At 39.0% G+C, this 27,864-nt stretch overlaps 6 protein-coding genes across 6 annotated transcripts; 4 read left to right on the plus strand and 2 right to left on the minus strand.

Moving 5' to 3' along the window:
* Window positions 1–2,730: 2,730 nt before the first annotated feature.
* LOC101297861 (isopenicillin N epimerase-like) lies at window positions 2,731–4,170 on the plus strand. Its single transcript, XM_004304880.1, has one exon. The coding sequence runs from the start codon at window positions 2,731–2,733 to the stop codon at window positions 4,168–4,170; it is 1,440 nt and encodes a 479-aa protein (XP_004304928.1).
* A 2,705-nt stretch (window positions 4,171–6,875) lies between these two features.
* LOC101292032 lies at window positions 6,876–10,392 on the plus strand. The gene is made up of 3 exons (XM_004302285.1): window positions 6,876–7,219; window positions 7,313–9,278; window positions 9,798–10,392. Exons 1-2 carry the CDS (start codon window positions 6,876–6,878, stop codon window positions 9,273–9,275), a joined length of 2,307 nt encoding a protein of 768 aa, XP_004302333.1. The 3' UTR covers window positions 9,276–9,278; window positions 9,798–10,392.
* Window positions 10,393–10,927: 535 nt separating this feature from the next.
* On the plus strand, window positions 10,928–11,575 carry LOC101298152. Its single transcript, XM_004304881.1, has one exon. The coding sequence runs from the start codon at window positions 10,928–10,930 to the stop codon at window positions 11,573–11,575; it is 648 nt and encodes a 215-aa protein (XP_004304929.1).
* A 2,121-nt stretch (window positions 11,576–13,696) lies between these two features.
* LOC101298446 (pentatricopeptide repeat-containing protein At5g64320, mitochondrial-like) lies at window positions 13,697–15,374 on the minus strand. The gene is made up of 2 exons (XM_004304882.1): window positions 13,797–15,374; window positions 13,697–13,711 (listed from the first exon to the last, which is right to left on the minus strand). Exons 1-2 carry the CDS (start codon window positions 15,372–15,374, stop codon window positions 13,697–13,699), a joined length of 1,593 nt encoding a protein of 530 aa, XP_004304930.1.
* Window positions 15,375–19,741: 4,367 nt separating this feature from the next.
* On the plus strand, window positions 19,742–23,922 carry LOC101292808. The gene is made up of 6 exons (XM_004302287.1): window positions 19,742–19,842; window positions 20,585–20,910; window positions 21,024–21,131; window positions 22,528–22,989; window positions 23,106–23,207; window positions 23,454–23,922. Exons 2-6 carry the CDS (start codon window positions 20,695–20,697, stop codon window positions 23,619–23,621), a joined length of 1,056 nt encoding a protein of 351 aa, XP_004302335.1. The 5' UTR covers window positions 19,742–19,842; window positions 20,585–20,694; the 3' UTR covers window positions 23,622–23,922.
* Window positions 23,923–23,992: 70 nt separating this feature from the next.
* On the minus strand, window positions 23,993–27,088 carry LOC101292515. The gene is made up of 4 exons (XM_004302286.1): window positions 26,796–27,088; window positions 25,159–26,613; window positions 24,584–24,797; window positions 23,993–24,497 (listed from the first exon to the last, which is right to left on the minus strand). The coding sequence occupies exons 1-4, from the start codon at window positions 26,860–26,862 to the stop codon at window positions 24,308–24,310; spliced, it is 1,926 nt and encodes a 641-aa protein (XP_004302334.1). The 5' UTR covers window positions 26,863–27,088; the 3' UTR covers window positions 23,993–24,307.
* Between the last annotated feature and the right edge of the window lie 776 nt (window positions 27,089–27,864).

A 27,864-nucleotide genomic window follows, 5' to 3' on the forward strand; every position in this document is an offset into this window, starting at 1 on the left:
ATCTGTATCAATTTTGCCACTTGATACAGATTAGTTTCATCTAAATTACTAAATATATGTGCGTAATTGAAACTGAGACGGCTTGCATTCGATCACCATTTGAAAATGGTCACACCTACCGATCGATCGCGAGAAGTTATCCCTTGAAATAGTACTATGTGCAAAATAATGTCAGTGATCGAGTTACAATACTCATGATGACGAGGATACCAATAGAACCAACGATCATGTTGCTTGTTATTTGCATGTTAGGAGCTCGCTAGATAGAGTTGGATGATCAAGTGCAATACGTATCAATTTAGCTTCAAAATAGTATTGACAATAGCATGAAGTAACCCTAAAATGTAATTCATGCATTCTGGGAATGACGTGTGATCAGAGAAAGATCGAACGAGTTTCAGTTCATGCATCAACATAGTAGAGATTAACTGGTTTCATCAAATACTACAGTAGCCAACGTCTATATATAGAGTACCATCCGATCGAGCTGCAATAGTAGAATTCAAAAGAGTGATATACATACATACAGAAAAAATGAAAACCCCAGGAATGTGTCTCGTTTTCTTCTTGCTCTCTGATGTTCTATTCATCAAGGATTCCAAAGCGGAATCTTACGAATACCTTCAGTTTGTGCTGCAGTACCCGCGAGGTACCTGTGTTAACGATAAGACATGCAAGCCGACGGCGAGCTTGCCGGCGAAGTTCGCTATGCATGGGATTTGGCCCACGAATATATCCGCGACGTACATCAAATGTATACAGGCAGTGAAACAATACCCGTTCGACAAAAACCTGGTATGTGTTATTTTTACTGAACATCCTGCTTCTGCTGTTTACTTGAGGTTTAACTTTAGCTGAATTATGTAACCAAGTTCTTGTTTTGCCTTTCAGATAACTCCTTCGCTCAAAGCTGATCTCCTCCAATCTTGGCGTCACGACAACTAAAGATGATATCGCGTCTTGGCAATACGAATATGAAAAGCAAGAACTACTTTGCTTGATGAGTGTAAATAAAATTTAAGCAATACTTGCTGATTCTGATTGGAGGCATTGATAAGGTACTGAAGGTATTCGTACGATTCGGCTTTGGAGTCCTTGATAAAAAGAACAGCAGAGAGCAAGAAGAAAATGAGACACATTCCTGGGGTTTTCATTTTTTCTGTATGTATGTATATCACTCTTTAATTTGAATTCTACTACTGCAGCTCGATCGGATGGTACTCGATCTAGATATAGACGCTGGCTACTGTGGTTTGATGAAACCAGTTAATCTTTACTATGTTGATGCATGAACCTTCAGTACCTTACGAATACCTTGAGGAGTGTAAATAACATTTGAGCAATACTTGCTGATTCCAATGCCTCCAATCTTGGCCCGCATGTCCATACCTTCCTGATTCTGATTGGAAATTTGGCCACTTATTCCAGTTCAGAGAGATGGTTTGGGATTTGGATATGATCCCAACTTTAACGAATACAAAGTTATTAACATTGGATACTCTGCTCCCCAAGAAGAATTATCTCATATATTTAACATTTATAGTCCCCCCAAAGCAGCTGTCTACACTCTTGGTACTGATTCTTGGAGAGAGATCACGGCTGATTCATTAGAAACAGAAACCACTAATTTTTGGCCATAAGCTATTTGGAAAAGCAATACTTTGTAAGCTTGGGTATAATATATAATGTTGTCCTGTGAGAGTGAGAGTATGAGACATTAACTCAAACTAACTATTGCTTTCTACATGTCAAGCTTGTTAAATTATCCTTTAGAATAACATCAGGATCTTTCTGCTGTTGACGATGGCCTCTTTGAAAGACAGATGTCTTGATACTTTCTATTTTTTGAAGCATATCTAAATGCTGTTAAATTAGCGAAATTCTAATCATCTGCGCAGAAGTATGAATCATTCAAAGGCCTCCTTCTAGGTAACATAAGATATCGTAGAAGCGAATTCTTGAAATGGCCAGGTTTTCTGTGCATTTAGACAATAGATCTTAGATTTTAAGTTATGCAACTTTATCTTCATTTCACATTATGATTTACTGATTAACCGAAACTAATGTATGTCCTCTGCAGATGTTAGGCCACATTTGAACCTCCTTTATGGTTACCTGACAGAAGAAGAGAGGAAGAAAGCTAAAGAAAAAGCTGATATTCTGGATGAAGGCCTCAGCAGCTTGAGCTTCCCTATAACTCAACTTGCATTGTACAAAATTGACTACAAAAATAGAAGTCTTAAATCATGGGAGAAGATTGCTGAATACCCACTCCTAGTTGAGTAATTCTATCAAGTCATGCTTATAATTAGGTTGTATTGAAATATAAGACTGCCTCAGTGTCTCTGCTGCATGTGTAGTCCTGTGACTCATGTCTAGCATACTTTGATTTTGGAGGTGCTACATATGTGTCATGAGAATCTCTTATTCCTAAACCTTCGTAATGATTAGTTGGTTTACTTTTTCGTACTATTTCTCCAGTATTATTCCTTGGCCAAAAGCTAAAAACCAAACGTGTTTTAACTTACTGATAGAAGCAATGACAAAACAGACGGGATATAAGAAAAAATAGTCCTCTCTCACCACCCTGATTGTGACCCTAAGCACAGAAAATGTTGTAATCATCGACTTTCGGTCACATTCTAGTATTCTAGTTTGAATTAAATTAGCTATACTTGTGGCAATGATCTGAAAGTGTTTGTTCTTTGTTCAGTTGGAGTGAGGTTGGTCATGGCTTGCAGGATAATCATGTTTTACAGGTATTATGTTCCTCATCTGTTTCTTCGTCATCAGAATATCCAAATCTTGAATCCCAAGCTTTCATTTCATCTTTCAAAGGCATCTTCATACCACTATTACCCTACTGTTACCCAAACCAATTTCCCCATCAAGCCAAAACTCTCTTCCTTCATTACAGACTCTGAAATCCAAACTGAATTCTCTCACCATGATCCAGGTGTTGCCCGAATAAACAATGGCAGCTTTGGTTGCTCCCCTGCTTCTGTTACCTCTGCATTGCAACAATGGCAACTCAATTGGCTGCGCCAGCCGGACCGTTTCTACTTCAATGAGCTCCACAAGGGGATACTCAAGTCAAGGAACACAGTTAAAGACCTCATCAATGCAGAGGATGTTGATGAAATTTCCATTGTAGATAATGCCACCACAGCAGTTGCCATAGTCTTGCATCAGATGCAGTGGGCCTTCTCTGAAGGCAGATTCAAGAAAGGGGATGCTGTCATCACACTGCAGTATGCTTATGGCGCGGTGAAGAACTCCATCAAGGCCTATTTTGAGCGAGCTGGCGGGTATGTTATTGAAGTTCCATTTCAATTTCCAGTGAATTCCAGTGAAGAAATAGTAAATGAATTTCGGATGGCTTTGGTGAAGGAAAAGGCTAGTGGTAGAAGAGTTAGATTAGCTCTGATTGATCATGTTACATCCATGCCATCTGTTTTACTTCCAGTTAAGAAATTGGTTGAAGTGTGCAGGGAAGAAGGTGTTGATCAAGTTTTCATAGATGGGGCTCATGGTGTTGGGTGTGTAGATGTTGATATGCAAGAAATAGGGGCAGATTTTTACACTAGTAATTTGCACAAGTGGTTCTTCTGCCCTGCTTCGGTTGCATTTCTGTATTGTAGGAAGTCAGTCACACATTCAGAACTGCATCATCCTATGGTGTCTCATGATTATGGTAAAGGGTTGGCTATTGAAAGCTGCTGGATAGGGACTAGGGATTATAGTCCTTCTTTAGTGGTTCCTTCAGCTGTGGAGTTCACAAACAGGTTTGAAGGCGGTATCGATGGAATCAAAAGGAGGAATCATGATGCTGTTGTTGAGATGGGACAGATGTTGGCAAAGGCTTGGGGAACCAATCTTGGGTCTCCACCGGATATGTGTCCAAGCATGATCATGGTGGGAATGCCGGCTTGTTTGGGGGTTTCAAGTGATGATGATGCCTTGAAATTAAGGACACATCTGAGGGAGAAATTTGGTGTTGAAGTCCCAATATATTACCGAATGCCGAAGCATGAAGAGGTTGCAACAGCAACAACTGCGTATGCTCGAGTTTCTCATCAAGTCTACAACAAAGTTGATGACTATTATAAGTTCAGAGATGCAATCAATCAACTTGTTTGTGATGGGTTCACCTGTGCTCGATCTTTATGAACTGCCTTTATCCTAATTACGACTCTTCATGCTGTAGAAGGAATGAAGGGATGCAATGAATCTGTTTGAATTAGTACTTGCATTGAAATGAGTTTTCATGTGAATATTTAGTTCAGTGAAGCCTGAAGAAGTCCATATCATGAATAACAGGAGCCATTACCAATTTACCACTCTGTCCATGCATGTTGCTAGTCGCGTTGGTTTTGTTACCTTTAAGAGTGACCATAGAAACAAAGATGGAGAAGCTGCATAAAGTACTTTTCTCAGCTTAGTTTAACTACAGGAGTTTGCTTCAATTGAGCTGTTTTGACATGTCTGCTGCTCTTTTTTTTTTTTCGATTTCAGTCTGCTGCTTGTTCTTGTTACTATGAATTAGAACATGATATCTTCATGTTCACCGCCAATTTATGGACAACATAACAAGATCACAACTCTACTAGGAATCCAAATAATAATAAAATCCACATTCACATCCACTCTTCCGTAGCTACCCTGCTAATAAACATAAGAGGAATTGCAGGTTTGCTAAAAACGATGATGAATGGAGCTTAGATCTCTACTGTCGTATTGATTAGATGAAATGCATATACTTGGACGAAACAGAACATAAAGGTCATATTATATGTACATTCTACTTCAGCAAGTATGTCATTTTTTTAAAGTTGAATATGATATGGCTCAATCCAGATGATGTATGGACGACTTCGCTTTTTAAGGTCGCTTAAAGAGGCTTAAATTAAGTTCACTGTTTGGTTTTGGTAAGCACATCCTTCGTCTTCAAGGCACTAGAGGATAGTCAGTATACAGATATACAGACAACTAAATCTTTCAAAAAATTTCCATTTTGTCCACCTTCATCTTTTGTCATTGATGATCAACAAGTTTCAAGGTTGTTAATTTCAGAATTTGAATGCTTCCACCAGATAGCTTAGGTTGTTAAATTTCAAGTTTTATCTTTTGAAACTTGTCTATAGTCATAATCTTGGTATTATTTTCCTCAAAATTGTGTCAGCCCTAAATGGCTAAATGTGACAACTAGTACTATAGTGTTATTTTATATTTTATTGTGGGTATGAAGTTCAAATCTTGAAATCCTAGAGCAACCTTTGATGTTGGTGTACTCCCTAGAGGAAAGAATGTGAATTTCTTTCATGCAAATTAATCCCTTAGTTTCCCTTGTGTTACAAATTTTTTTCTCGAAGTAGCGTAGAACTTTTAATCGTATTTAAATACAATTATTCGTCAAAACAACTTTTACAAAAGAAAAAAGATAAGTAAATCTAGATTGGGTTTTATGACGAAGTGCCTTGTTTGCCAAGCAATGAGCTGCCTCATTGTTTTCACGATAAATAGATTTGAATAGCTACCACTCATAACACTTGACTCGGATTTTAAGTACACATTTACATAAGCCTAAATTCAGGTTGAGACTCGAACGTGTTTAATGACTAACTCTCTAATTTCTCTTTTGTCATAAAGACCGACCATTTTGGTGTTAATGAGAATTGAAAGTGCATAATCACAAAATACCAACGAAACTACGTTACCAACCCACTACCTTATTTGCTTTTTATAAAATTATAGGAGGTAACACACTTAAGTCAATAAAAGATTCATCGATTTATAAAATATACACGGTTTCAACCAATGCATGTGGTCTTGTGATACTTGCCTAGTTAGGTTGTGGAGATTTTGAAGCTGTGAAACTGCTCCGACACTATGTTACAATATATATTTGGAGCACTTCACATGCACAGGTATAAGACATGGACATCATTTGAATCATCCTAAACAAAAATATAAAGGGTTTATTGAAGAAAATTCGTATAATCATAGAAAATGAGATATGGTGCAAAGGAGAGTGAATCCAAACACTATCCGAACGTAACACGAAGACATGTTTCATCTTCCATCTCTATAAACTATATAAACCAAATTAACCACCGCTCTCTCCCCTTTCTCTCCCTCGCAATCGAGGCCTCCGACGCATGTGTCAGCCAATCCCAAAATTCACAGCTGAGAGCCCAATTCCCAAATACCAAAGCCCCAATTCGAATTGGGCACTGAGGACTACCCTCAATCTCAATTCTACAAGGTAAACCATCTCAATTCTTCACATCAATACTCAAATTAGGGTTCCCCAGATTATGTTACTTGTATTATTTTGTTAAAGTTTTGAAATTTCGTGTTCATGGATGCTCTAATTGAAGATTCCAATGTGTTTTGGCTTGAAATTTAGGTACCCAATTGGTAATTTTTGAGGAACTCAACAATTGGGTGGCTTAATCAGTTTGATCTTTGATAAAGTCTGAAACTTTAACTGGTTAGGATCTCAGATATGAACAAAAAGTGTTCCTTTTCTTGCATTTGTGTTCGGTTTTTTGAACTTTTTGGTTTTGTTGATGAGTGAATTTGAAGCAATTAATTGAAAGACTGAAATTTAAGTCTGTTTTTCGATATGTGTATTTGTCAGTAAGCAGAAAGAACCCTATCATTCTATTTCAGGTTAAAGGACTAAAGTAGAAGTTAGAGTCCAGCAGTTCTTGTCTAGGATGTATTTGTTTAGCTCGATTAGATTTCTTAAGAATGAGCTAGTCACTTTTCAGCACTGTTGTGATAGATAGTAACATAGTATCTATAGCTTGATTAGTTTTGAGACTAGGGTTTGAACAAAATTTTATTATTATGTTTGACTGATGCAGATCATGGAGGGGAAGAGAATCATAACGATTTGTCAGTCAGGGGGTGAATTCTTTACTGAGAAGGATGGTACATTGTCATATAGAGGCGGTGACGCTCATGCTATTGACATTGATGAAGGGGTGAAGTTTAATGAGTTCAAAATGGAGGTGTCAGAGATGTTTGGTTGTAACACCAATAACATGTCCATCAAGTACTTCCTCCCTGGGAACAAGAAGACCCTGATTACTGTTTCAAATGACAAGGATCTCATGCGCATGATCAAATTCCATGATGATTTTGCAACAGTCGATATTTATGTCATGGAAGAAACAATCGCACCCGAAGTCTCAAACATGCCTGCCAGTAGGTAGTCCTCCTGATATGTAAGCTAGTACTTAATACCTTCTCCGCAAGTATTCTTTATTGTGAAATTTCAGAATGTCTTGGATTCCTTTTGTAGGTCAAGCAGAACGACTTTGTCTGAAACTGTGCTTCCAGTTGATGATGTGGCTCTGGATGTTTCGGAGTTTGTTGGTGATACCCCCCAGCCAGATATCCCACTAGATGCCTCTCTTGATGTTCTAGATGATACCAGCCCTATCGATACACATATTGATCTACCCACTGAGATGTCACCCCTTTTCCCTTTTGTTGGCCTCATTGACGAGAAACTTGCTAAGGGTGCACAGCAGTGGCAGAATTCCATTACGGGTGTGGGTCAGAGATTCAATAGCGTTCATGAATTTCGTGAATCATTGCGTAAATATGCCATTGCGCATCAGTTTGCCTTTAGGTATAAGAAGAATGATAGTCATCGTGTGACTGTTAAGTGCAAGGCTGAAGGCTGCCCTTGGAGAATTCATGCATCAAGGTTGTCTACAACTCAGTTAATATGTATCAAGAAGATGAATCCAGCACATACATGTGAAGGGGCTGTTGCTACAACAGGGCATCAGGCAACAAGGAGTTGGGTGGCTAGTATTATTAAGGAGAAGTTAAAATACTTGCCTAATTATAAGCCCAAGGATATCGTCAATGACATCAAGCAAGAATATGGAATTCAGCTGAACTACTTTCAAGCCTGGCGTGGGAAAGAAATAGCGAAGGAGCAGCTTCAGGGTTCATACAAAGACGCATATAATCAGTTACCCCTTTTCTGTGAGAAGATAATGGAGACAAACCCTGGTAGTTTTGCTTTATTTACTACCAAGGAAGATTCGAGTTTCCACCGGCTCTTTGTCTCATTCCATGCCTCATTATCTGGGTTCCAGCAAGGTTGCAGGCCTCTCCTTTTTCTTGATAGCATTCCTCTAAAGTCAAAATATCAAGGCACATTGTTGGCTGCAACTGCTGCAGATGGGGATGATGGGGTTTTCCCTGTTGCTTTCACTGTTGTGGATGCAGAAAGTGATGATAACTGGCATTGGTTTTTACTACAGCTGAAGTCCTCATTTTCAACTTCTTGTCCGATAACATTTGTGGCCGACAGACAGAAGGGGTTAAGGGAATCAATTGCTGAAATATTCAAAGACTCATACCATGGCTATTGCCTGCGATACTTGACTGAGCAACTCATCAGAGACTTGAAAGGGCAGTTTTCTCACGAGGTGAAGAGACTCATGGTTGAGGATTTCTATGCAGCTGCTTATGCACCTACTCCTGATAACTTCCAAAGGTGTCTTGAGAGCATTAAAAGTATCTCATTAGAAGCTTACAATTGGATCGTACAAAGTGAGCCCTACAACTGGGCGAATGCATATTTTAAGGGTGCCAGATATAACCATATGACATCTAACTTTGGGGAGCTGTTTTACAGTTGGGCATCAGATGCACACGAGTTACCAATAACTCAGATGGTCGATGTGATCAGGGGTAAGATTATGGACTTGATCTACAAAAGAAGAGCAGATTCCGATCAATGGTTGACAAGGCTAACTCCATCCATGGAGGAAAAGCTAGAAAAGGAAACCCTTAAAGTCCAAAGCCTTCAAGTGCTGCTATCGGCTGGTAGCACATTTGAGGTTCGTGGTGACTCCATTGAAGTTGTGGATGTAGATTGCTGGAACTGTAGTTGTAAAGGGTGGCAGTTAACTGGTTTACCATGCTGTCATGCAATTGCAGTCATTGGTTGTATGGGTCGGAACCCATATGATTATTGTTCAAGATTCTTTACGACTGACAGCTACAGATTGACATACTCAGAGTCAATACATCCTATTCCACAAGTAGACATTCCTGTGACGAAGACTACTTCTCAGGTAGCAGTAACCGTTAGCCCTCCTCCAACACGACGCCCACCTGGCCGGCCAACTACCAAAAAATATGGACCGCAAGAAATGAATAAGCGTCAACTCCAGTGTAGCAGATGCAAGGGTCTGGGGCACAACAAGTCCACATGCAAGGAGATATTACTAGAGTATTAGCCTGTAAGTATTATTTTTTATTTGAAAACGTTTAAGCTTCCTTCATATGCATTTGATCACGGTTTTGATCGTTGTTGTAGCAATAAGCCAATAAGCTAGTAACAATAATGTTGTTTCACTGCCTATGTGATTTTACTGGTTTGTTGATTCGTGTCTTTAGCAATACAAGCTCATTTTGTAGGCATGGCTTCTGTGTGTAATTTTGTAAATGTGGTACATAGAAAGTTTATTACATATATATGATACAAGCAGGTGTTAGAGCCTGATGCTGGCCCTTTTGTAGTAATGGACGATGATCATAATGACATGTTGATAGGCATTTGTAGAGAAGCCTTTGTGTTGATACCTTAAATTAATGTTCCGTGATGTTGATCTGTGACTCGGCATCTACATTTCAGCATCTATCCTGTGTCTTTTTATTTCGTCAAGTGTAATGTGATGGTGTTAGGTGGTATATGTCCATTTTTACTGGGATATATATCAATAATTGATGTGCTTCCTTTTTCTTGATTCTGTTAATAGGATTGCATCAGAGGACAAGGGGTACCAGTGTCCAGTGGAACTTCTGTTTACTCAATTTTAATAAGCAAGTCAAGGAACCTGATGTATGTAATACTAGCATTTCTTTTGTAATTATTGGTTCTCTTTCTGTAGTTTTGGTAACTTGGGTTCCAACAAAGTTGAAAAGTAAGTCTAAATGACCTTGAAATGATAATAGGATGTAGCATGTTTTAGGTTAGTTTAAGGTCATGAAAGTGGAAAATTGTGGATCCAAAACATCTGGTACATGTAGTTTTAGTATTGTGAATCTTTAAAGCAGCTGATTTATCTCAAGTTGAGCTTGCAATCAATACTGAGTTCTCAGTAGCACGAGTTTCGACTTGCAACAGTAATGCATCATCCAAATTTTTGATGTAACAAGGATGGTAGACTTGGTAGACTTGTACCACCAGGCACCAGCATGGCGTCTACTCCGGTGTAGCTGATGAAGCACTTAGGAGTCAATGTATCATATCTTCTTTATGCGTTATATGAAGTTATGAATATGAACCAATATGACCTCCTTTCACTGTATCAGTATACTGATGGTGGTGATCATATGTTCGAAACTTTGAATACATTTGTGTGAGGGATTTCGCTCTCCAAGCAGCAGCTGATCTAAGACTTAGTGGCAAACTTGCTGAACAGCTTGTTTTACATTCTCAAGTAAACTTGATCAGTGATTACCTCCAATCACTGATAGATTTGTGAATTAGTAAATAAAAGTGCTTTGATCCATAGTATTACTAAAACGGACTTGGGTGCCTCTCGTCTACGATAAAAGCTTTCAAATCAATCGTCAACATTTACATATCAAATCGGTTGCGCCCTTAAAATTTCATCACAAGTGTCTATGTACACATACAAATTTCAATCTCGTCCAACCAAAAAAGCTGGTGATTCATTAAAATCGAAGATGAAATTTACAAACGTAAAGATGCAACTGGTTTAAGGTGTAAATAAATTTACACACATATGTAAATTCTTTTTACTTTTCCGGGCCCACACATCCTTACAAAAGAATCTCATACAAAGACTTTGACTACTCTTCACCTCCCTCTTCTTCTTCTTCTTCAATCTTCAATCGTCCTCTCCCTCCAAAAAAAAAAACAATGGAGAACCCTAATTCCACCCCCAACGGAGCAGTCCCGGCCGGAAGAGTACAAGACGAGGAGTGCAGCAACTGCGGCACCAAGAAAGCGTGGGTCCTACACAACGTCCGCTACCGCGCCAACCTCCGCCGCCTCTGCACCTCCTGCGTCCTCCGCCTCCACCCCTCCAGCTTCTGCCCCTTGTGCTTCCTCTCCCACCCTGACCTAAATTCCCAAAACGCCCTCGTCTCCTGCTCCAAGTGCCCCTCCCTCTCCCACCCTGACTGCCTCCCTCCCTACGCCGCCTTCTCCCCCTCCCCCTTCCTCTGCCCGCCCTGCTCCTCCGCCAACCCCAACACCTTCTCCTTCTTCCAATTAGACGACCGCCACCGCTCCCTCGACAAGCGCCTCGCCGCCGTGCTCCTCTGCGCCGCCACCATCGCCGCCTCCTCCATGTCCAAGGCCGTCGCCGTCGCACGCGCCGAGGCCGAGCGGCGCGTGAGGGAGGCCGCCAACGCCAGGAAGCGCGCTCGTGAGGCCTTGGACCGCTTCGTCATACTCTCCTCCTCCGCCAAGGCCGTCCGCGCCGACGTCTCGGGGTCCTCCAACGGCGGAAAACAAGCCTCCAAGAACAATGAGAAACCGAATGGGTTGAAAGGGAAAGAGTGACAAATTTACTGTATTTTAGTTTGCAGCATTGTAGAGTCTGATTAATGTGTATAGGGACCTTTGGTTCCTCTCAAATTATTGATCTTTTCTTAGTCTCTATGCTTGAATGATCATTTTTTCTGCAGATTCCTAGCTCTGATTAGATGATACTAGCTGCATTACCAGTTGTACATTGTCTCTAATTTTCGAAAAATTCTGATAAAAAAATTGGAGGAGAGCAGCTTCTGCAAAACCTCTCAGAGACTGTTAATAACTTCACAATTGTAAATTTCTCTCATGGTAATTAGTAATAACCAACAACGGTTAACCAGTTGTAAAAACCTAACCAACAGTTCTCAAGAGGGAGATTTAACTAACAATAAGCAAACTATTTCAAAATACTGTAAGTTCAATGTGGCAGTCTTATTCCCATATATGCACACAGCATACGAGCTGAGAGTGAGCAGCATTGCAGCAACACAAAGGAACCAATCGACCAAAAAGCAGAGAGGAACCAGCCGGCGTAGTATATGACAGCAAAACAGGCGAGCTTCTAAACGACATCAACCTACTCAGTTCCTCAGCAGCAGCCTTCTCTCTGACATAAGGAAGAGAAAATCAGCTGGATCTCGACTGCTTAAAACCTGCTTTGCACTTTTGCTTTGTCCAAAGAGACTATATCAACTTTCCCCTCTTCTAGGAATGTGGAGTCTTTACTTAACATATGAAGATCATTCATCTTTCACCATCAGTTTCTGAGTCTTATCAATCTTTCACCCTTGACACTTGGATTGTTGTGAATCAGAAATGGGACAACATTCCACCTTTGTTTCATTGAACAGGATAGCCTCCATAGTCTTTCAGCCTCAAATATTCGAGTATCCTCCTTGTTTAGAAAATCGCAATTGTCTGCAAAAATCATGGTTCTAAAAGCTGTAAAGAATGGTAGCCTTCTTAACCTCTTGGTAATTCCTTACCCTACAAAGCATAAACACCAAAAAGTAAATTCAGATGCAGATAGACAGTGTATCACTTGATTATCACAGAGGCACTTAATTATGCCAACATAAAGCCAAGGAATAGCCAACTGACTCGATCACATAGTTATGTCAATAATAAGTTAGACAGGTATTTTCAGCACAGTTCTATCTGAAGTTTTGTGCTATCATATCATCAAGAAAAAATGAAAACCGCTGGCAGAGATATAAGCCATAATATTGTCAAACACATATGCAAGCTACCTGACAAAATCAAGCCATGCATACATTACATGTACTGATGTACAAAGTATGGTTTCTGAAGTGCGAATTTGAGCAAGTACAGTACAACCGACAGACCTGATTTTATTCATACCAGTCGATCTTTCTTCAGAGTCATCTCCCCCAAGATGAGGATGCTTGGAGAAATGACCACAAGTCCGATAGTAGATTGTGGACTGATGAAGAAGTGCACTCTGAGGCGCTCCCAGAACCTTAAATTGGATCAGCTAACCAGAATCTGGACTTATTACATGAGCCCTGAATTCTACGGAGGAACCCTTGGCATTCTAGCCAAGTAATTTGGCTGAAAAGGGCTGACAGGAGGAGTTCAGAATGACAACTTCTCACGCGACTAATGGAGAAAAAAGTTTCTATCATGTTGCATCTAAGCCCTCTGCAAGGATGTTGCTAACAGTATCTTGGCCACTGAAAGTATCATAGTCCAGTGATTTCCTATCTACTTCGTCACTTACAGCAGACCCGATCAACAACGCATGAGTCTTTGCATCTGGCACCCAACCCTTCTCCAAGATCGTATCCAAAAATCTGCTGGCGTCATGTTTATAACCCTCTTTCCAGAGGCCATGAATTAGGATGTTGTAGGCTGTTGAATTTAGAACTTCACTATTGCGAATAAGATTATGAATTGATCCTAAAATTCTGTGCAACTGAGAATGCTTGTCTATACAAGACAGTAGACTAACTAGTCTCTCTGAATCAGGTTCAAGACCCTTACTGACCATCATGCTGAAAAGCAATACACATTCTTTTACTCGATTCTGCTCACTCATGCTTTGTATGAGGATGCAGTAGGCGTCCAAATCAAAATTACAACCCTCCACCAGCATTTTTGATAGGATAATCATCTGTTCTTTTGTCTTGTCTAATCTTGATAATCCTATCAAAATGGTGGAATAAGTTGAACTTGTATAAAAAGTACCAGAATAGTACGCCAGTTTCTGTAGCCGTATTGCTTCACTAACCTTTCCTGTCTCACAAATACCCTTGATCAACATATTGAAGGAGGAAGACTGGAGAGAGCATCCATTACTAGACATGTAATAGAACACATCAGCCGCCTCGCGAGCCATTTCCTCCAGGCAAAGGCCTTTGACAAGCTCAGAGTAAGATGTAGGATCCAAAAGCCAGTATTTGGCACGAACATGTTGAAATATATCAAGAGCTTTTCTGTAATTACTGATTCTGCAGTTGCCAACAACAAGAGCCGAGTATGTAGCACAATCAGGAATAGAAAATGACACCACCATTCTACCAAGAAGTTCAAACACTTCCCTAATCCTTGCGTTCTCACAGAGCCATCTGATGAGAATATTCCAAGAATTACAATCAGCTAGGTTTCTTTCCGACATTTTCACAAGTAGATCTTTTGCTATGGTAATTTTACCAGTATTGCAGCAACCTTCAAGCAACACATTATAGGCAGAAGTTTCAAGGATATGCTTATCTTCCAAGAACTTCAGAGCATCATCTATCTTTCCCAATGTACAGAAGACATTCATTACATCCACAAACACATGACTGGGTGGTGTCAATCCAGTTTCTATCATGTCTTCTAGAACCTTTATCGAATCATCTAAGTATAGGTTTTTGCATAAACACTGTAATAGAACCCCATAAATCCGTGAATCCGGCATAACATCTGAAGCTCGCATCATCTTGAACAATCTGATTCCCTCTGCTGGTTTATTTTCTCTACATAACAAAGGTATTATGCAAGTATAAAAACTCAAATCAAGCTGATAATCAAGTACAAACATTTCACTTAAAACAATAACAGCTTCATCCATGCGATCCTTTGCAAAAAGGGCCTGTATGATTATCTCAAATGTTCTACTATTAGGACTACACCCCTTCTTTCTCATCCTCCTATACTGATCCAAAGCCGACTCAAACCGATCACTCTCCAACAAACCCTGTATCAAATAATTCAAGGTCTCAACAGTCGGTAACACCCCTGCCTTCACCATCTCCTTATAAACAAGCACCATGTCTCGAAAATCCCTCTTCTCCTTCACAAGAGCACCCAATATTACATTAAATGTCTCAACTGACACCCTATATCCACCTGCTGTCATATTCACAAGCACCCTAACTGCCTCACTCACCCTGCCATGCCTAACAAACACATCAATCAATTCCAAAAGAGCTTCTCCAACACCAGGACATCTATCTTTGACCATATGATGACAAAACCCTTCCATTTCCTTAACATTTCCAGCCAAACCCAGCTTCAGAACTATCTTAAAATACGTTTCGGCGGTGTGGGTAAACCGTTTCTGGAGTGAAGCCCATTTGAAGAGCTTCACTGCCGAGCTCAAATCATCAGTGTTATCCAAAACCCGGGCCAAGTTATCAGGAACAAGCTTGGTCTTCAAAGACTGAATATTTTGCTCAAATTCAGATAAATTCGGTGGGTCTGGATTGTTTTCTGGGTGGAGTTCAATGGTTTTAGCGCATGAGATTGAAGAAAGGTAAGCAGTTGAAGAAACCCAGATGGGGAATCCCTTGGAAAAAGATAAAGGCCGGAGCTTTATAGCCATTGCAAGAATTCATCAACACACTTTGCTTCTCTAAATCATGTAAAGTGTTGTATTGGCTTAAATGCAACGAGGGATGATCACTGACCTGAACAGAGGCGACGGTGATCGATCTTGGAGCTCCCAATTAAACCAGAGATTGTCAAGTTTGAACCTTCATGTTCTTCCTAGTTAAGCTTAAGCCTGACTGCGTTAGTTGTTTTTTCTCTCTTTCAAGATGAAAAGTCACTATTACCCCTACGATGTAATTTATTTACGGATACGTTTCCGGACGTTTCTGACATGTTTGCGGCCGGTTCTGACACGTTTTTGGCGTTTCCGATAACATATTTTTAACCTACAAAACACCGGGTACATGCTGATGTACTCATCTCTCAGCTTCACAGCCGTGGCTTCTATTCCAAGTTCCAACCCATCACCACCATTCCACCACTCACCGCCATTTTATTTTTTTAAGAATATCAACGACGGTATTTTTAAAGGTTATTCAAACTCAGACACTAATCCATGTTTAGGGATCATATCAGAACGTTTTCTCTCTCTGGCCATTAAGAATAAATTGGGAATTAACTTTAATTAACGTCAGCTGAGAATCGAACATGGATACGAAGTTTCACACCTAGCTTTTTACCAACTCGACTACATGGTTGCCATTTTCCTTTTATATATACATATATATTTATACAGCTCGACAGATAGATATTGTTGAAGCTTGAGAACATGCATCAGTGACTTGTCGGCCGGACTGGATTATTATCAATTCGGTGATGAACATAGCAGAGAGGCTACAGTGGGAAGGATGCAAAAAGTTAACATACATTTTTGTGGAATGTGAGGCCGGGTAGATCGATCGTAGATTACATGCACTGAAGCATCGATCTCTCTGTACGTGTATGAGTACGAGACGATCGTTGAACCCAACATGGATCGGTTCCAGAATTCCCTGTGCTGGAGAACTTGGAAGAGTTATTAGTTGGCTGAATTACCGGATGGGTCTCTCGTCATTCTGAAATTATTGAATGTGATACGTTGTTACAACTAGATGGTGGATTACCATCAAGCTTGTTACAAAGACTGCCAAATCTAGAAGTCTAGAACAACTAGCTAGAATGTGATTCCATGAAGGGGATTGAATACGTGTTTGGGGATAGTGGCAAACAATCAAAATTTGAGAATGATACGTACACTTGTGAGCGTTTACATTAAGAAGCATATGTCATGGACACCTACAATGTTCCAGACCCTTGAGTGGTTGTCCTTGTCCTTGTCCTTGTCCTTGACAGATCCACCTTGCCTTGCCCGGAAGTCTCTTCACCTATGATGATGATCCTCAGTGTCTTTCTCAGCTGAATTTGTTGGATTTACAGCGTTGCTATGATCGATTTGGAAAACATAGTTGAAGCAAGCAACATACAACAAAAACATTCTTCCAAAATTGTTTGTGGATTTTGTTCTTTTTACAATATGCTTGTACTTTGCCCGTGCAATGCTGCGGATTTTGTGTTTTTTCTTATAATATGTGTTACATGTTAACAAAAAAAGGTTTGTAACACGGAAATAACTTGGGTGACCAACTATGGTCATTTATGGATGACAAACACCAATGAGAGATTGACAAATCAACAATAATTATAAACAAATATTTCAAATACCCAAGACTCTCATGTTATATCCTTAAATTGCAGCCAAGCTTTTTACAATTGACATGTGTCCCATGTTTATTGGTTGTTAAAGGTTTTAAAATGGACATGTGTCTCATATTCATTGGTTGTGGTCATCTTAAGATGACCAACCCTTATCACTGAAATCGGGTTCTTTTAACACCCCCACTTATATACACACATATTTCACAAAAAATAATAATAATAACAAACTTACATGCAAACCAATAGTAATGTTCCCACAATAACAGGTAAAATATACACAAGTAATTCATACATGGATAAATCTAACCTTTGGAGACGATAAGCCTAATGAATGAAATTAAAAAAATGGACCGCAAGTTACTGTTAGCATGCTAATGTCATGAAACTAATGTTAACAAAAATAGACTTCTAAGCATGAGTCATGCATGTAGATATCATGTGTCTCGATATTCTTAGGTACGGTATTGATCGGTTACTAATACTATGCTGAAAAATCTACTTCAAATAACATTACTATTTCTTTTTAATTTCCTCAAATATCTCAATTGTTTTGTAATCCTGGGGATGCTTCAGGTAAATCTGGTCCGGAAAGAGCTCGCAAAAGGTTCTTTGGTGCTAGAAAAGCTTTGGTGATGCAGGTGGAGGCCGGAGAGTTTGAGTCGGGAATTAGTGATGTGGTTCCTGGAAAATCAAAGGTGGCGTCGGGCTCTGGTGCTTCCTTCTCAACTGTTGTAGAGACGTTGGTGGAGACAGTGGATGAGGAGGTGTCACTAGGGTCAGAAGGCAGCTCACTTGGAGATTTCTCGGCAGCTTTAATTTGGGTTAGTGTCTTTAGAATAAGATAGTCAAGAATAAATTAGGTTTTTCTAGGACTTTTTGGTTGTTTTTGTCTTTTTTGGTTACTTGGTTATCTTGGTGTCGACCACGTTTATGTGTTGCAGTATATAAATTATCCAGGGTACTTCGGTTCTTAGCTAGGTAGTTTTGCATGATTCAATATCTAACGTTTGCCCGCGAGGGTATTTCATGTTCATGTTGTAATCTGACTTTCAGTTATCAATATATTAATGGTTAACGTCTATTTATAAAAAATAAAATAAAATAAAATCTCAATAGTTTTGTATGAAATAAGGTTGAGATCTGTTTTCACTAACAAAAACAAGTACTTTGAACTAAATAATCGATTAGGAGTTTATACACACAAAGAGCAAATACTACATGACCCAATGCAACCAGAGTATCATTCCATCATTTCCATTTTAATTAGGCTTAATATTTGTGATTGACAAGACAATACAAATGTTACATATCGATTTCAACCATTTTCTTATGTAACAAACAACTTCATATTGTGTGATTCTTAGACACATTAGTTAGCAGGCCATTCGTATAATTGAAACCGCAATTTGCAAGAAACGGCTTTCGAAAACTTGGTTCGATGGTACATCGGTACTAATGAAAGTAAGCCCCAGTGACCCAGTCACATAAAGTAAGCCTGCTGTGTCAAATAGTTTTTTTTTTTTTTGGCGAGATTGTGTCAAATAGTTTTGAAAATCGACATTTTGGTTCTCTAGTATACTAAGTAGTGAAAATAAGAGAAACTAAGTGCATGTACGACAGAACGTTTGCAAGTTAACAACAAATAAGTGAAGTCAATGGTATGAGAAATATTTAGGCCTCGTTTGGTTTACGTAATAAAAATAAGAGAAAAATAATTATTTGAAATTTCTTTGGAGATGGAAAATTACAACACCCAACAATTTTCTTTTTCTGTGTTTGAAAAAGCCAGGAATACATCTGTAATTTATTATGGAATTTGAAAAGGAAAGTGAATCTTTGGGGTGGGGGAGGGAGCCATTTTCCACATAATTTATTTATTTTTATTTGGGAACCACTTTCATTTCTCACTATTTTTCTTTGGTTTCTAAACAATGAAAATTATTAACTTTCCTTTCTCAATAGTTTGATTCCAGGAACCAAATATGATCTAAGGTATGAGTTGAGATATGAGCCGGAAAAGTGTAGATAAAATGAAGAGTGGAACCTCTCAATTCTTTCTTCTGACTTGTTCATTTTGGTTACTATCAGATTAAGCGCTCGTAACTTCTTCGATTTCGCATCTTCAACTCATGTTTTTGAAACACTTAAACTTCTTTTTCAGGTTTCAAATTTTTTAACAACGTTCATATATAACAAGATCAAATAAAAGACTGAAATAACATAGATATTTGGTTCACTAGCATATGTATGCGTACCGTAATTCTGAACGAAGCCCCAATTATTTTTCTAACAACCGGTCCAAACTCCAAATAGAAAACATTGAAGCATGACTCATCGCTGAGGAATCATTTTCAAAATAGGAAAGATTCGAACCCGGTCCTAAATAGTACCTCGGTGGCAAGCACCCATTGGTTTTGAACCCAAAATTTGGATTTGCCGCGCGTTGGGTCAAACTCAAACCCACGAGGACCAACCGCAGCCTCGGACTCTCCCCGAACCACAGCCTCGGCTACTAACCCGCCTCTGTCACGGCCTAGATAAGACAAAACAATCATATAATTAAGCAATCCAAATCCCTCATCAATAACCCTAATTTCTCGGCCCCATTGGCTCTAAAATCGCAGTCCACTCTCAGCCGTCTGATGAGTCAATCTCCACCGTTGGTCCAAGACTATTAGTGCTGTCTGGCTAAAACAGAGTGGTTCATTTCAGAGGTGTGTGTGTCTGGTCTGTAAGTCATTTTGGTGAGGACAAGACAAAGAGATTCCCGAAGTTGGGTTTGGCTCACAAGCTCTCTCCTCAAACTGGGTCTCACTCCAAACCTGGTAATCTTCTCTCTCTAACTCTCTAGGTCTCTATCTCTCTGGCTCTGTTCTTTGATCCCAGATTGTTCATGGAGTTTTGTGAAAGATTGCAACTTGGATCTGGTTTTGGGTTTCTTTTGAACTTCTGGGAAGGTCTAGTTGCATGTGGTGGTTAGCAAATGCTTAGTTTTTTATTGAATAGATTAAAAGTTTCGGACTTTTTCAAGGTTTTAAAGACTAATAGTTCATGCAAGATTCTGGAAATATAATATTTTGGGTCCAATTAAAGCTCAAATTAGCTGAGAAATGGTGGTTTTTTGGATTAGTTTTTAAATTTTGTTTGTTTATTTTGAATTAAAGATGCCATCTTTATCATCCCAGCTTCAAAGTTTGAGTCTTTGGGACTTTTCAGTTCAGATTTCGTTAAATTCATACACCCCATTTTGAGGCCTCTCTCTCCTCTTCAGTCCCCACTATAATTTATTAGTTGAGGTCGACACAAGTTTGGCATGATTCTCTCTCTCTCTCTCTCTCTTCATAATAGTAGGTTTGACGTGGAGAAGAGGGAGATGTATTATTTGCGTGAAAAATTAAATTTGTGATATTGGTATGCTTCAATTTTTGATATTCTGAAGCTAAATCCGTCAACTATTTATAGTACTTTGAAAGTTACCGTTCTTTATTAATAATCATAATTCTTTTAGACTTCATTTTCTTGGAGACCATACTAAATTTAATGCACATCTACCGCTTCCACTTGTAGCAGCAATGGAGATAATGGCTTAAACCACTGAAGTTTGGCCCTTCTCTGATTCATTTACTGCATTGAAGCAGCAAGGAATTGGCCCAGTGTCAGTGATATTGCTGTAATTTATGATGTCAATTCCGGAGAAATCTAGGCCGAGCTCATCTGCTTCTTCTTCATCGTCAGTTTCGGCCAATGAGTTTGATCCACTGCTGAAAGATTTGAATGAGAAGAAGCAGAGCTTTCGTCGGAACGTGGTGTCGTTGGCGTCGGAGTTGAAGCAGGTTCGGAGCCGGTTAGCTTCTCAAGAGCAATCATATGTGAAGGAAACTCTCACAAGGCAGGCATGTGTTTTGGGGATTTTGAATCTTGAAATCAATCATGATTCAAATTGGGTTTTTTTTGTTTGTAGGGTTTGTTTTTAAAGTTTTTAAAGTGATTTGGGACTTTTGTACAGGTAGTAGAGACAAAAGCTAAAAATATGGAAGAGGAGATTGGTAAATTGCAGAAGAGATTGGAACAGAGAAATCTGCAGCTTGAGGCTTCAACATCTAAAACTGAGAAGGTCCCCACTCATATCCCAGTTGTTTATAGTTTTTCATTAGCTTTTTAATTAGGGTTTAGATCCTTTAAACTTAGACATGATTCAGTCATTATGGTTGCTAGCTTTTGTTGTTTGAGTTGGTCTAGTTTATTGTTTGTTTTCTACTGCTATCTTGATGTTTTGAAATGATCAAATGAGCCGCACATTTCGTACACATCATTGAGGATCCTTTTGACCCTTTCTACATTGTTCTTGGCGGAGCCCATAGGAGGAAGGGTGTCCAAGTTTTTGATGGTTTTCAATAATTGGTTACTTTTCTTGTAGCTGACAATTCAAATAATTTTGTTAGTTTTGCCAAGGTATTGGAGGATAGTTGGATATGGCCCAACTCATGAAAGTTTGGAACTTTTGGGAATAGTACCAAACTAAACTTATTAGGTGTTAAGGAGCTGTCAATTTTTAGGTTTCCTAACTGTCCATACAATAAAACTGAGCACTTCCTCTTACTAGTGATACTGTGGTGTGATAAATCCCAAATCAGATAAACAATGTACTTCCCTCTATCCGTATTCGTTTTAAATGCACTGGATGTTAATGAGTTTTGTATTAAGAGAAGCCAAGCTCAGTCTCAGTTTGCATATTACACCTCATTATAGAAAGTAGCATGCATAAAGGGATAGAAAACATCTTTAAAAATGAGGAGAAAATCTATATTCTTTTTCAAGTATTTGCTTATTGGCATGTAGTTGTATTAATATTAAGAACTAATATTAAACTCACCGACATAAGCATATAACTGTTGTCTATTCCTTTTCTGCTGTTCTCTTATTGGAAAATTATAAGTTGTTGGTAATCTCTGTTCTTAGGGGTTCAAAGTTCGGATATGATGAAGTCTAGAGCCCACCTTGCCCTTTAATTTTACCCTTTCTTATTTATATCAGTAATGATTTTGTTTCCTTGTAAAAATCTCTCATTCAAATTCATGACCCTTGCAAAACTCTTATAGGGTTTTAGCCAAACATGTGTAATAAAGAGCACCATTCTGATATGTGCAGAAGGTAAAGAACTTGAGTAAATTGGAGTTGAAAGCACAGTTGTCAAACAAAGTGAAAAATAGCAACTGTAGTTAGAAGCTTACTTTGTGTCTATGGGTTTAGATTTTTCTGAATTTGCATGTCAGCAATTTTGGCATTTTGAGGCGTATTAGATTAATTTGTTTACACTGATGAATCTGCAACCATTACCTGAGGGATGTGATTGTATTTGGATGATATCCTTTGTCTATTGTATCTAAACAATTCAATTAGTTGCAAGTAAATTGATTACAAATCATAGTTCTGATTTTTTTGTTAGTTAGGGATGTGAACCTTATTGGTTTACAAATTTCCTGATTGTAATCTTTTACAATTGAATGCAGTGCCTCACAGAGTTGGATGGTCTGAGGTCACAACTTGCAGCAACTCAAGAAACTGCAGATACTTGTGCTGCATCAGCTCAATCGGCAAAGCTTCAATGTCTGGCACTTGTAAAGGAATTAGATCAAAAGAATTGTTCCTTGAAAGAGCAAGATGAACGTATAATTAGGCTAGGAGAACAATTAGACAAACTACAGAAGGATCTTCAGGCAAGAGAGTCTTCGCAAAAGCAACTGAAAGATGACGTTCTGAGAATTGAGCAGGACATTATGCAAGCTGTTGCACAAGCAGGGGTTAATAAGGATTGTGAGCTGAGGAAAATATTAGATGAGGTTTCTCCAAAGAATATCGAGAAGCTTAATAATCTTTTAGTTATAAAGGATGAAGAAATAGGAAAGCTGAAAGATGAAATCAGGATAATGTCTGCTCACTGGACGCTCAAGACAAAAGAGTTAGAATCACAGGTAACTGCATCTGTTTCATTATCACTTATTCCAATACTTTGTTTACTTTTGTTTCCCCATAATGTCTTTATTAAAAGTTTAACGATGAGCTTCAACTTTGTTTTTTTTTGGAACAGTTGGAGAGACAACGGCGAGCTGATCAGGAACTCAAAAAGAGGGTATTGAAATTGGAGTTCTGCCTTCAGGAAGCTCGTGCTCAAACAAGAAAGCTTCAAAGGGTAAGTATATTTTTTTTTATTTTGATCGAGTGATTTTTTCTTTTCAAGTACAAATAAGATCTTCACTTGCCTGCTTTTATTGGGTTTGCAATTAAACTAAAATCTTGTGCATGAAAATGGTCAAGCTTTATGCCTTAATATGGAACTAGCATGAGTATGAACTTCTAGTTCTGCTGTTCTCCCAGATACATAGTTGCTTCTATATATAATATATATTAAATCTAGAACTATTATTCACTGTGCCAGATGGGTGAGCGAAGAGACAAAGCTCTGAAAGAGCTCAAAGACCAGTTACAACAACAGGGTGGGGCTGGTGCTTCACCTGCGGAAAGACCAAACTTTTGGGAAACCTCTGGTTTCAAAATTGTGGTTTCCATGTCCATGTTCATCTTAGTTGTCTTCTCAAAGCGATGAAGTAGTTGCTGTGAAACTACTCTGTATAAAAAGTATGAATCCTTAGCTTTTAGACTTTTAGTCGAGGAATTAGTAATAGCTGCAGAGGGCATTTTGCTTGTAGACATGCATATGCACATTGTAGAGCTCCTCCTTGTGTATCAGTAGCAGAGACATTTGTTTTTTTTTTTTTTACCCTTCAAACCACATTGTTAGTGTGGATGTTGAATCTGTGTATGGGAATTGTGGCCAGTATGTTCTACTCTGCATCACAGTAGTAAGTTTCATGTTAATGGATGATTAGGGCCGCATCAGAGTCACTAAATTGTTTAGTAAATGCATATTGCTTCAACATGTCATACTTAGATTTGCTCTGTTCTTGGCAATTCATAGAAATTGAATGGTCATCACTATTAATGCGCTGTTAATACATTTCTGAAGCAATATAAACTTCAGATCTACTACCCTGACCTCATAGATAGAACTACAATACTCTGAACCAAAAGATGTACAAACTGACAAAACTCTATAACACCTCTCAACCCCCACGAGTAACATTGTAGTTTCATACTTCCATAGCAGCCCTACTTAGATGTAGAAGAGTTTACCTTCATCTAGAACATGCTTCCTCCACTTTCTTCTCTTGCTTGCATACGTAGTTATTTACACAGCTAGAAGTAACCTCACACGGAGATGAGATTATACTTCTACATGTTAAGAAGGATTTTTTTAGTAACCAAGGCTGTTACCAAAAAGATGTAACTAACAAAGGGCCGCAAGCAAGCTGCAGAGGATGTTGAGCTGTTAAAACCAGGAGGGCTGTCCATCCCAAACTGTGGCATGGTTCCTGAAGATGCTGGGTTGCTTGAATTTAAAACTGAAGGTGGAGTAGCAGAGCTGCAAGTAGAGATGAAAATAAGAAGTGATATATGGACTGGTCAATATATTTTAGAGCTCTAAAACTTGTGAGATAAAATACTTACCCCGATACACCTTCCCCTGGTGGTGGAAATGATGTAAATGTTGGTGCTGGAGGTGTTGTTGATGCTGGTAGTGGAGTTGTTGGTTCTGGAGTTGGAGTTGTTGATACTGGAGGAAATGGAGTTGTTGATACTGGAGGAGATGGAGTTGTTGGTGTTGGGGTTGGGGTTGTTGTTGATGACGACGAAGATGATAGGTAAGTACATGAACCAGAGCCTGTTCAAAGGATTCACGAGGGTCTCAGATGCATATGGTTTTCATAGTAGCAAGGTTTAGACACATATGTAGCATGTTACATTCGGAATAAAAATTGCAGGGTAAATAGTCAATGATTGCCCAAAATTGAACCTCTTGAACACATTTAACCAATTAATTCAAAATTATAGAACTATAATCACTCAAGCAAGTTCACAAAGTTGATTAAAAGTCCTTAAAAGGGTCGGAATTTGGCCTATTTTTGTAAATTTCCTGCAGAAGTGTCTAGCAAGAGAACGTTTCCCTATTGTTAAGTGTGTGTTTAAACTAGCACATATGAAATTATAATAATAAAAACTGATTAACGAAATAAATGTCATACTTGGATTAGTAGCAACTATTGTGGCCACCCCTCCAAAATCACAGCTAGTTGCAACCGGATTCTTCTGATAATAGCTGTTGAATGCATAAGATGCATGGTTTTGGAGAGTATTTGGATTGAAACAACTCCCACCTTGTTGGAGCTGTGAACAGTCTACCTTTCCACAAGCATAGTCTAAACCAGCTTGAACTGCTGTTTGTGAAGCTCCAGTCTTGGCCACACACCAACTCTGGCCTGGAACTGCAGGAGCATTAGTACTTGTTGCAGGAGGTGCCACTGGATTTGTGACAGGTGTCGTGACAGGAACGACTCCAGTTGGTGCCGGGTAAGTTGTGACAGGGTTGGTTATTACTGGAGTCCCTGGGACTGTGATGGGGGGTGCTGTGGTTGGATTGGCTTCTGGTATTGGTGAATATACAGGGTTTGTGGAGGGCACTGTAATAGGTGTGGTGGAGGGCATAGGATTAAGTGGGGCTATTGTTACAGGGTTTGTAGAGGGGACAGTGACAATAGTTGGTGTGGGAATGTATGGAGTGGTGGATACTGGTGGTGTTGTGGAAATGGGAGTTGTAGGGAAGATTGTTGGTGAGTCATCTGCTTCATGTAAAGTTGTTTTGAGGTGGAAATTCCTCAAGAGTTCTCGGCGAGAAGAAGGAAAGAGCTGTTCTTCTGCTCTTTTCATTTCTTTCTCTGCAAAATCTTCCATTGGAGATACTTGTGCATACAGCCCAACTATGCTACTTAAAATGTGAGTGGTATTTTCTAAAGCTTTGGAAACCTCATCGGCGAATGCAGCTACTTCAGTTGCACTTGGAACTGCTGGACTCTTGACTGTCAAGACAATGGGGACATCATTGCAAGGAAAAAGAGAGCTTGCAAGGCTGGCTCTTTTGATCATCGCATGGACATACCTTTCACCCATACTCAGTTCTCCATCAATTTTGGCTTCTACAATGACAGCAGATTTCACTTGTTTGATGTAGTCACAAATCCTATGCAGGTCTCTTCTATGTGAGGTGCTCACATTTTCTAAATATGACAACGGAAATGCCACCGAGACCTTAATTCCACGGTCAGCAGGGAAACTAGAGAGGACTGAGTGTATAGATTTCAGGGTGGTTAAAAGCATAGAGAGAGCATACTTTCTTGTATAGTCACCACTAGTTGCTACGATGCTTTTGATCTTTACTTGTGAGAGAAAGGGCATTATATAGGATTTCAGCCCTGAGATTGAAGTGGATCTGGAATTTATGATATTTTGAAGATGGCCCTCATTCAAGTAGAGATCAATAGCTACACCAGTGTTAGATATAGTTCTTAAAATCCTATGATCTTCAACAAAGACTCGAATCTGGGACGGGGCAATCTTGTTTCGCTTCAGAAATGATATTGTTCTACTTGGTGATGAAGTTGTAGTGTTTCCATTAGCATGGTAGGAGAAACCTACCAGAGTTCCTGTAAGGAGTGCAAAGAAAAAAGGAACAAAAAAAATGCAGAAACTTCAAACTCTTAAACTGGTAGTTTTAGCAGTGACTAGTTCTAACCCAATTGTAGTGATTTGGTGTGATAGTAATATAATGATCATGGTTTCAGAAAAAGTAAACATAATGTAGAACTAAGAAATATTTGTTACTTACCTGATGAACTATTACAGAGGAAAGACAAAAAGAATAAGAAGAGGCATTTAGAAGCTGATTTGGCCATTGTTGTGTGAGGGGCTGCTGTGATTCTATGTAGAGACCCAGTTGGGATGTTTATTCATATAATGGTTGTGATTTGAAAACCTTGCACATCGAGTTGGAGTGAATATAAACTCCTAGAGATGCTGAGGATCAAAGTGTTAAAGGTAATGGAAGAAAAGGGTAGGCAAAAGTGTTAAAAAGAAAGGTGACTAGTTGCAATGATAAAGAAAATAAGTTTACTTTGTCATGAAGGATTTGGAGAATGGAGACCATCTGTCTGTAAAACTAGAAGAAAGAATCAACAATGCTTTTATGCTTCTTTTTCTTTCCCAAAGAGATATAAGCTCAGGATATAAAGTGCCCTTAAATAGTGGCTAAACAGATGCACATGAATGTAAAACAGACATGCCCACTACAAGTAATTCAAAAAATTTCTGCATTTCTTTTTGTGGCTGAACAAGATCATCTTAAGATTGGAATCCCCAGGCAATAACAAATGCATATACAAGATGAGTCATCAGCATCAAAAACAGCTAGCCTCTGAATAAAGGACTGCTAAAAAGAATGGAATTTGGTTGGACCATGCTAAAGGACGCACAAGAAAGTCTAGCTATTTTGCTTAGATCAGCTAATCTCATATATAACCAAAATTTAATGAACAAATCACTACAACTAAACTAAAAGGTGAAGAAAAGGTAGTGGAAAGAAGTATTCCTGAGATTAGGCAGATTTTCACTTTCAGGGTTTGTCACTTCCTTCTTGGATAAGGGTTTGGCCATGTGATCAGATTGTTGCTCAGTAATCCTAGTAGTGGAAATGGAAATGGAAATGGAAATGGAGCATAGTTTTATTCTACACTGGACCATGGATCTAGTATAGAGTATGTTATTAGCGGCCACTCTGCTTGTGATGCTCTTCATTCATTACGAACCTCTTTGTTTTCTTTATTGATAAGTAAAAGTCATCAAGAATATGCAGGGTACCAAATGCTTGATAATGACACAAGAATGCAGTGGATTGATGT

This window comes from Fragaria vesca, linkage group LG6, assembly GCF_000184155.1.
Source record: "Fragaria vesca subsp. vesca linkage group LG6, FraVesHawaii_1.0, whole genome shotgun sequence".
Taxonomy (NCBI): Eukaryota; Viridiplantae; Streptophyta; class Magnoliopsida; order Rosales; family Rosaceae; genus Fragaria; species Fragaria vesca.

Bases quoted from the DNA above. Each gene is read 5' to 3' on its own strand.
- LOC101297861 (XM_004304880.1), top strand. From the start codon at position 2,731: ATGGCTTGCAGGATAATCATGTTTTACAGGTATTATGTTCCTCATCTG.
- LOC101292032 (XM_004302285.1), top strand. From the start codon at position 6,876: ATGGAGGGGAAGAGAATCATAACGATTTGTCAGTCAGGGGGTGAATTC. The intron at 7,220-7,312 runs GTAGTCCTCCTG...TTCCTTTTGTAG, and splicing joins TCAAACATGCCTGCCAGTAG to GTCAAGCAGAACGACTTTGT.
- LOC101298152 (XM_004304881.1), top strand. From the start codon at position 10,928: ATGGAGAACCCTAATTCCACCCCCAACGGAGCAGTCCCGGCCGGAAGA.
- LOC101298446 (XM_004304882.1), bottom strand. From the start codon at position 15,374: ATGGCTATAAAGCTCCGGCCTTTATCTTTTTCCAAGGGATTCCCCATC.
- LOC101292808 (XM_004302287.1), top strand. From the start codon at position 20,695: ATGATGTCAATTCCGGAGAAATCTAGGCCGAGCTCATCTGCTTCTTCT. The intron at 22,990-23,105 runs GTAACTGCATCT...TTTTTGGAACAG, and splicing joins CAAAAGAGTTAGAATCACAG to TTGGAGAGACAACGGCGAGC. The intron at 23,208-23,453 runs GTAAGTATATTT...TCACTGTGCCAG, and splicing joins AAACAAGAAAGCTTCAAAGG to ATGGGTGAGCGAAGAGACAA.
- LOC101292515 (XM_004302286.1), bottom strand. From the start codon at position 26,862: ATGGCCAAATCAGCTTCTAAATGCCTCTTCTTATTCTTTTTGTCTTTC. The intron at 26,614-26,795 runs GTAAGTAACAAA...CACTCCTTACAG, and splicing joins CCTCTGTAATAGTTCATCAG to GAACTCTGGTAGGTTTCTCC. The intron at 24,798-25,158 runs GTATGACATTTA...TCCTTTGAACAG, and splicing joins AATAGTTGCTACTAATCCAA to GCTCTGGTTCATGTACTTAC.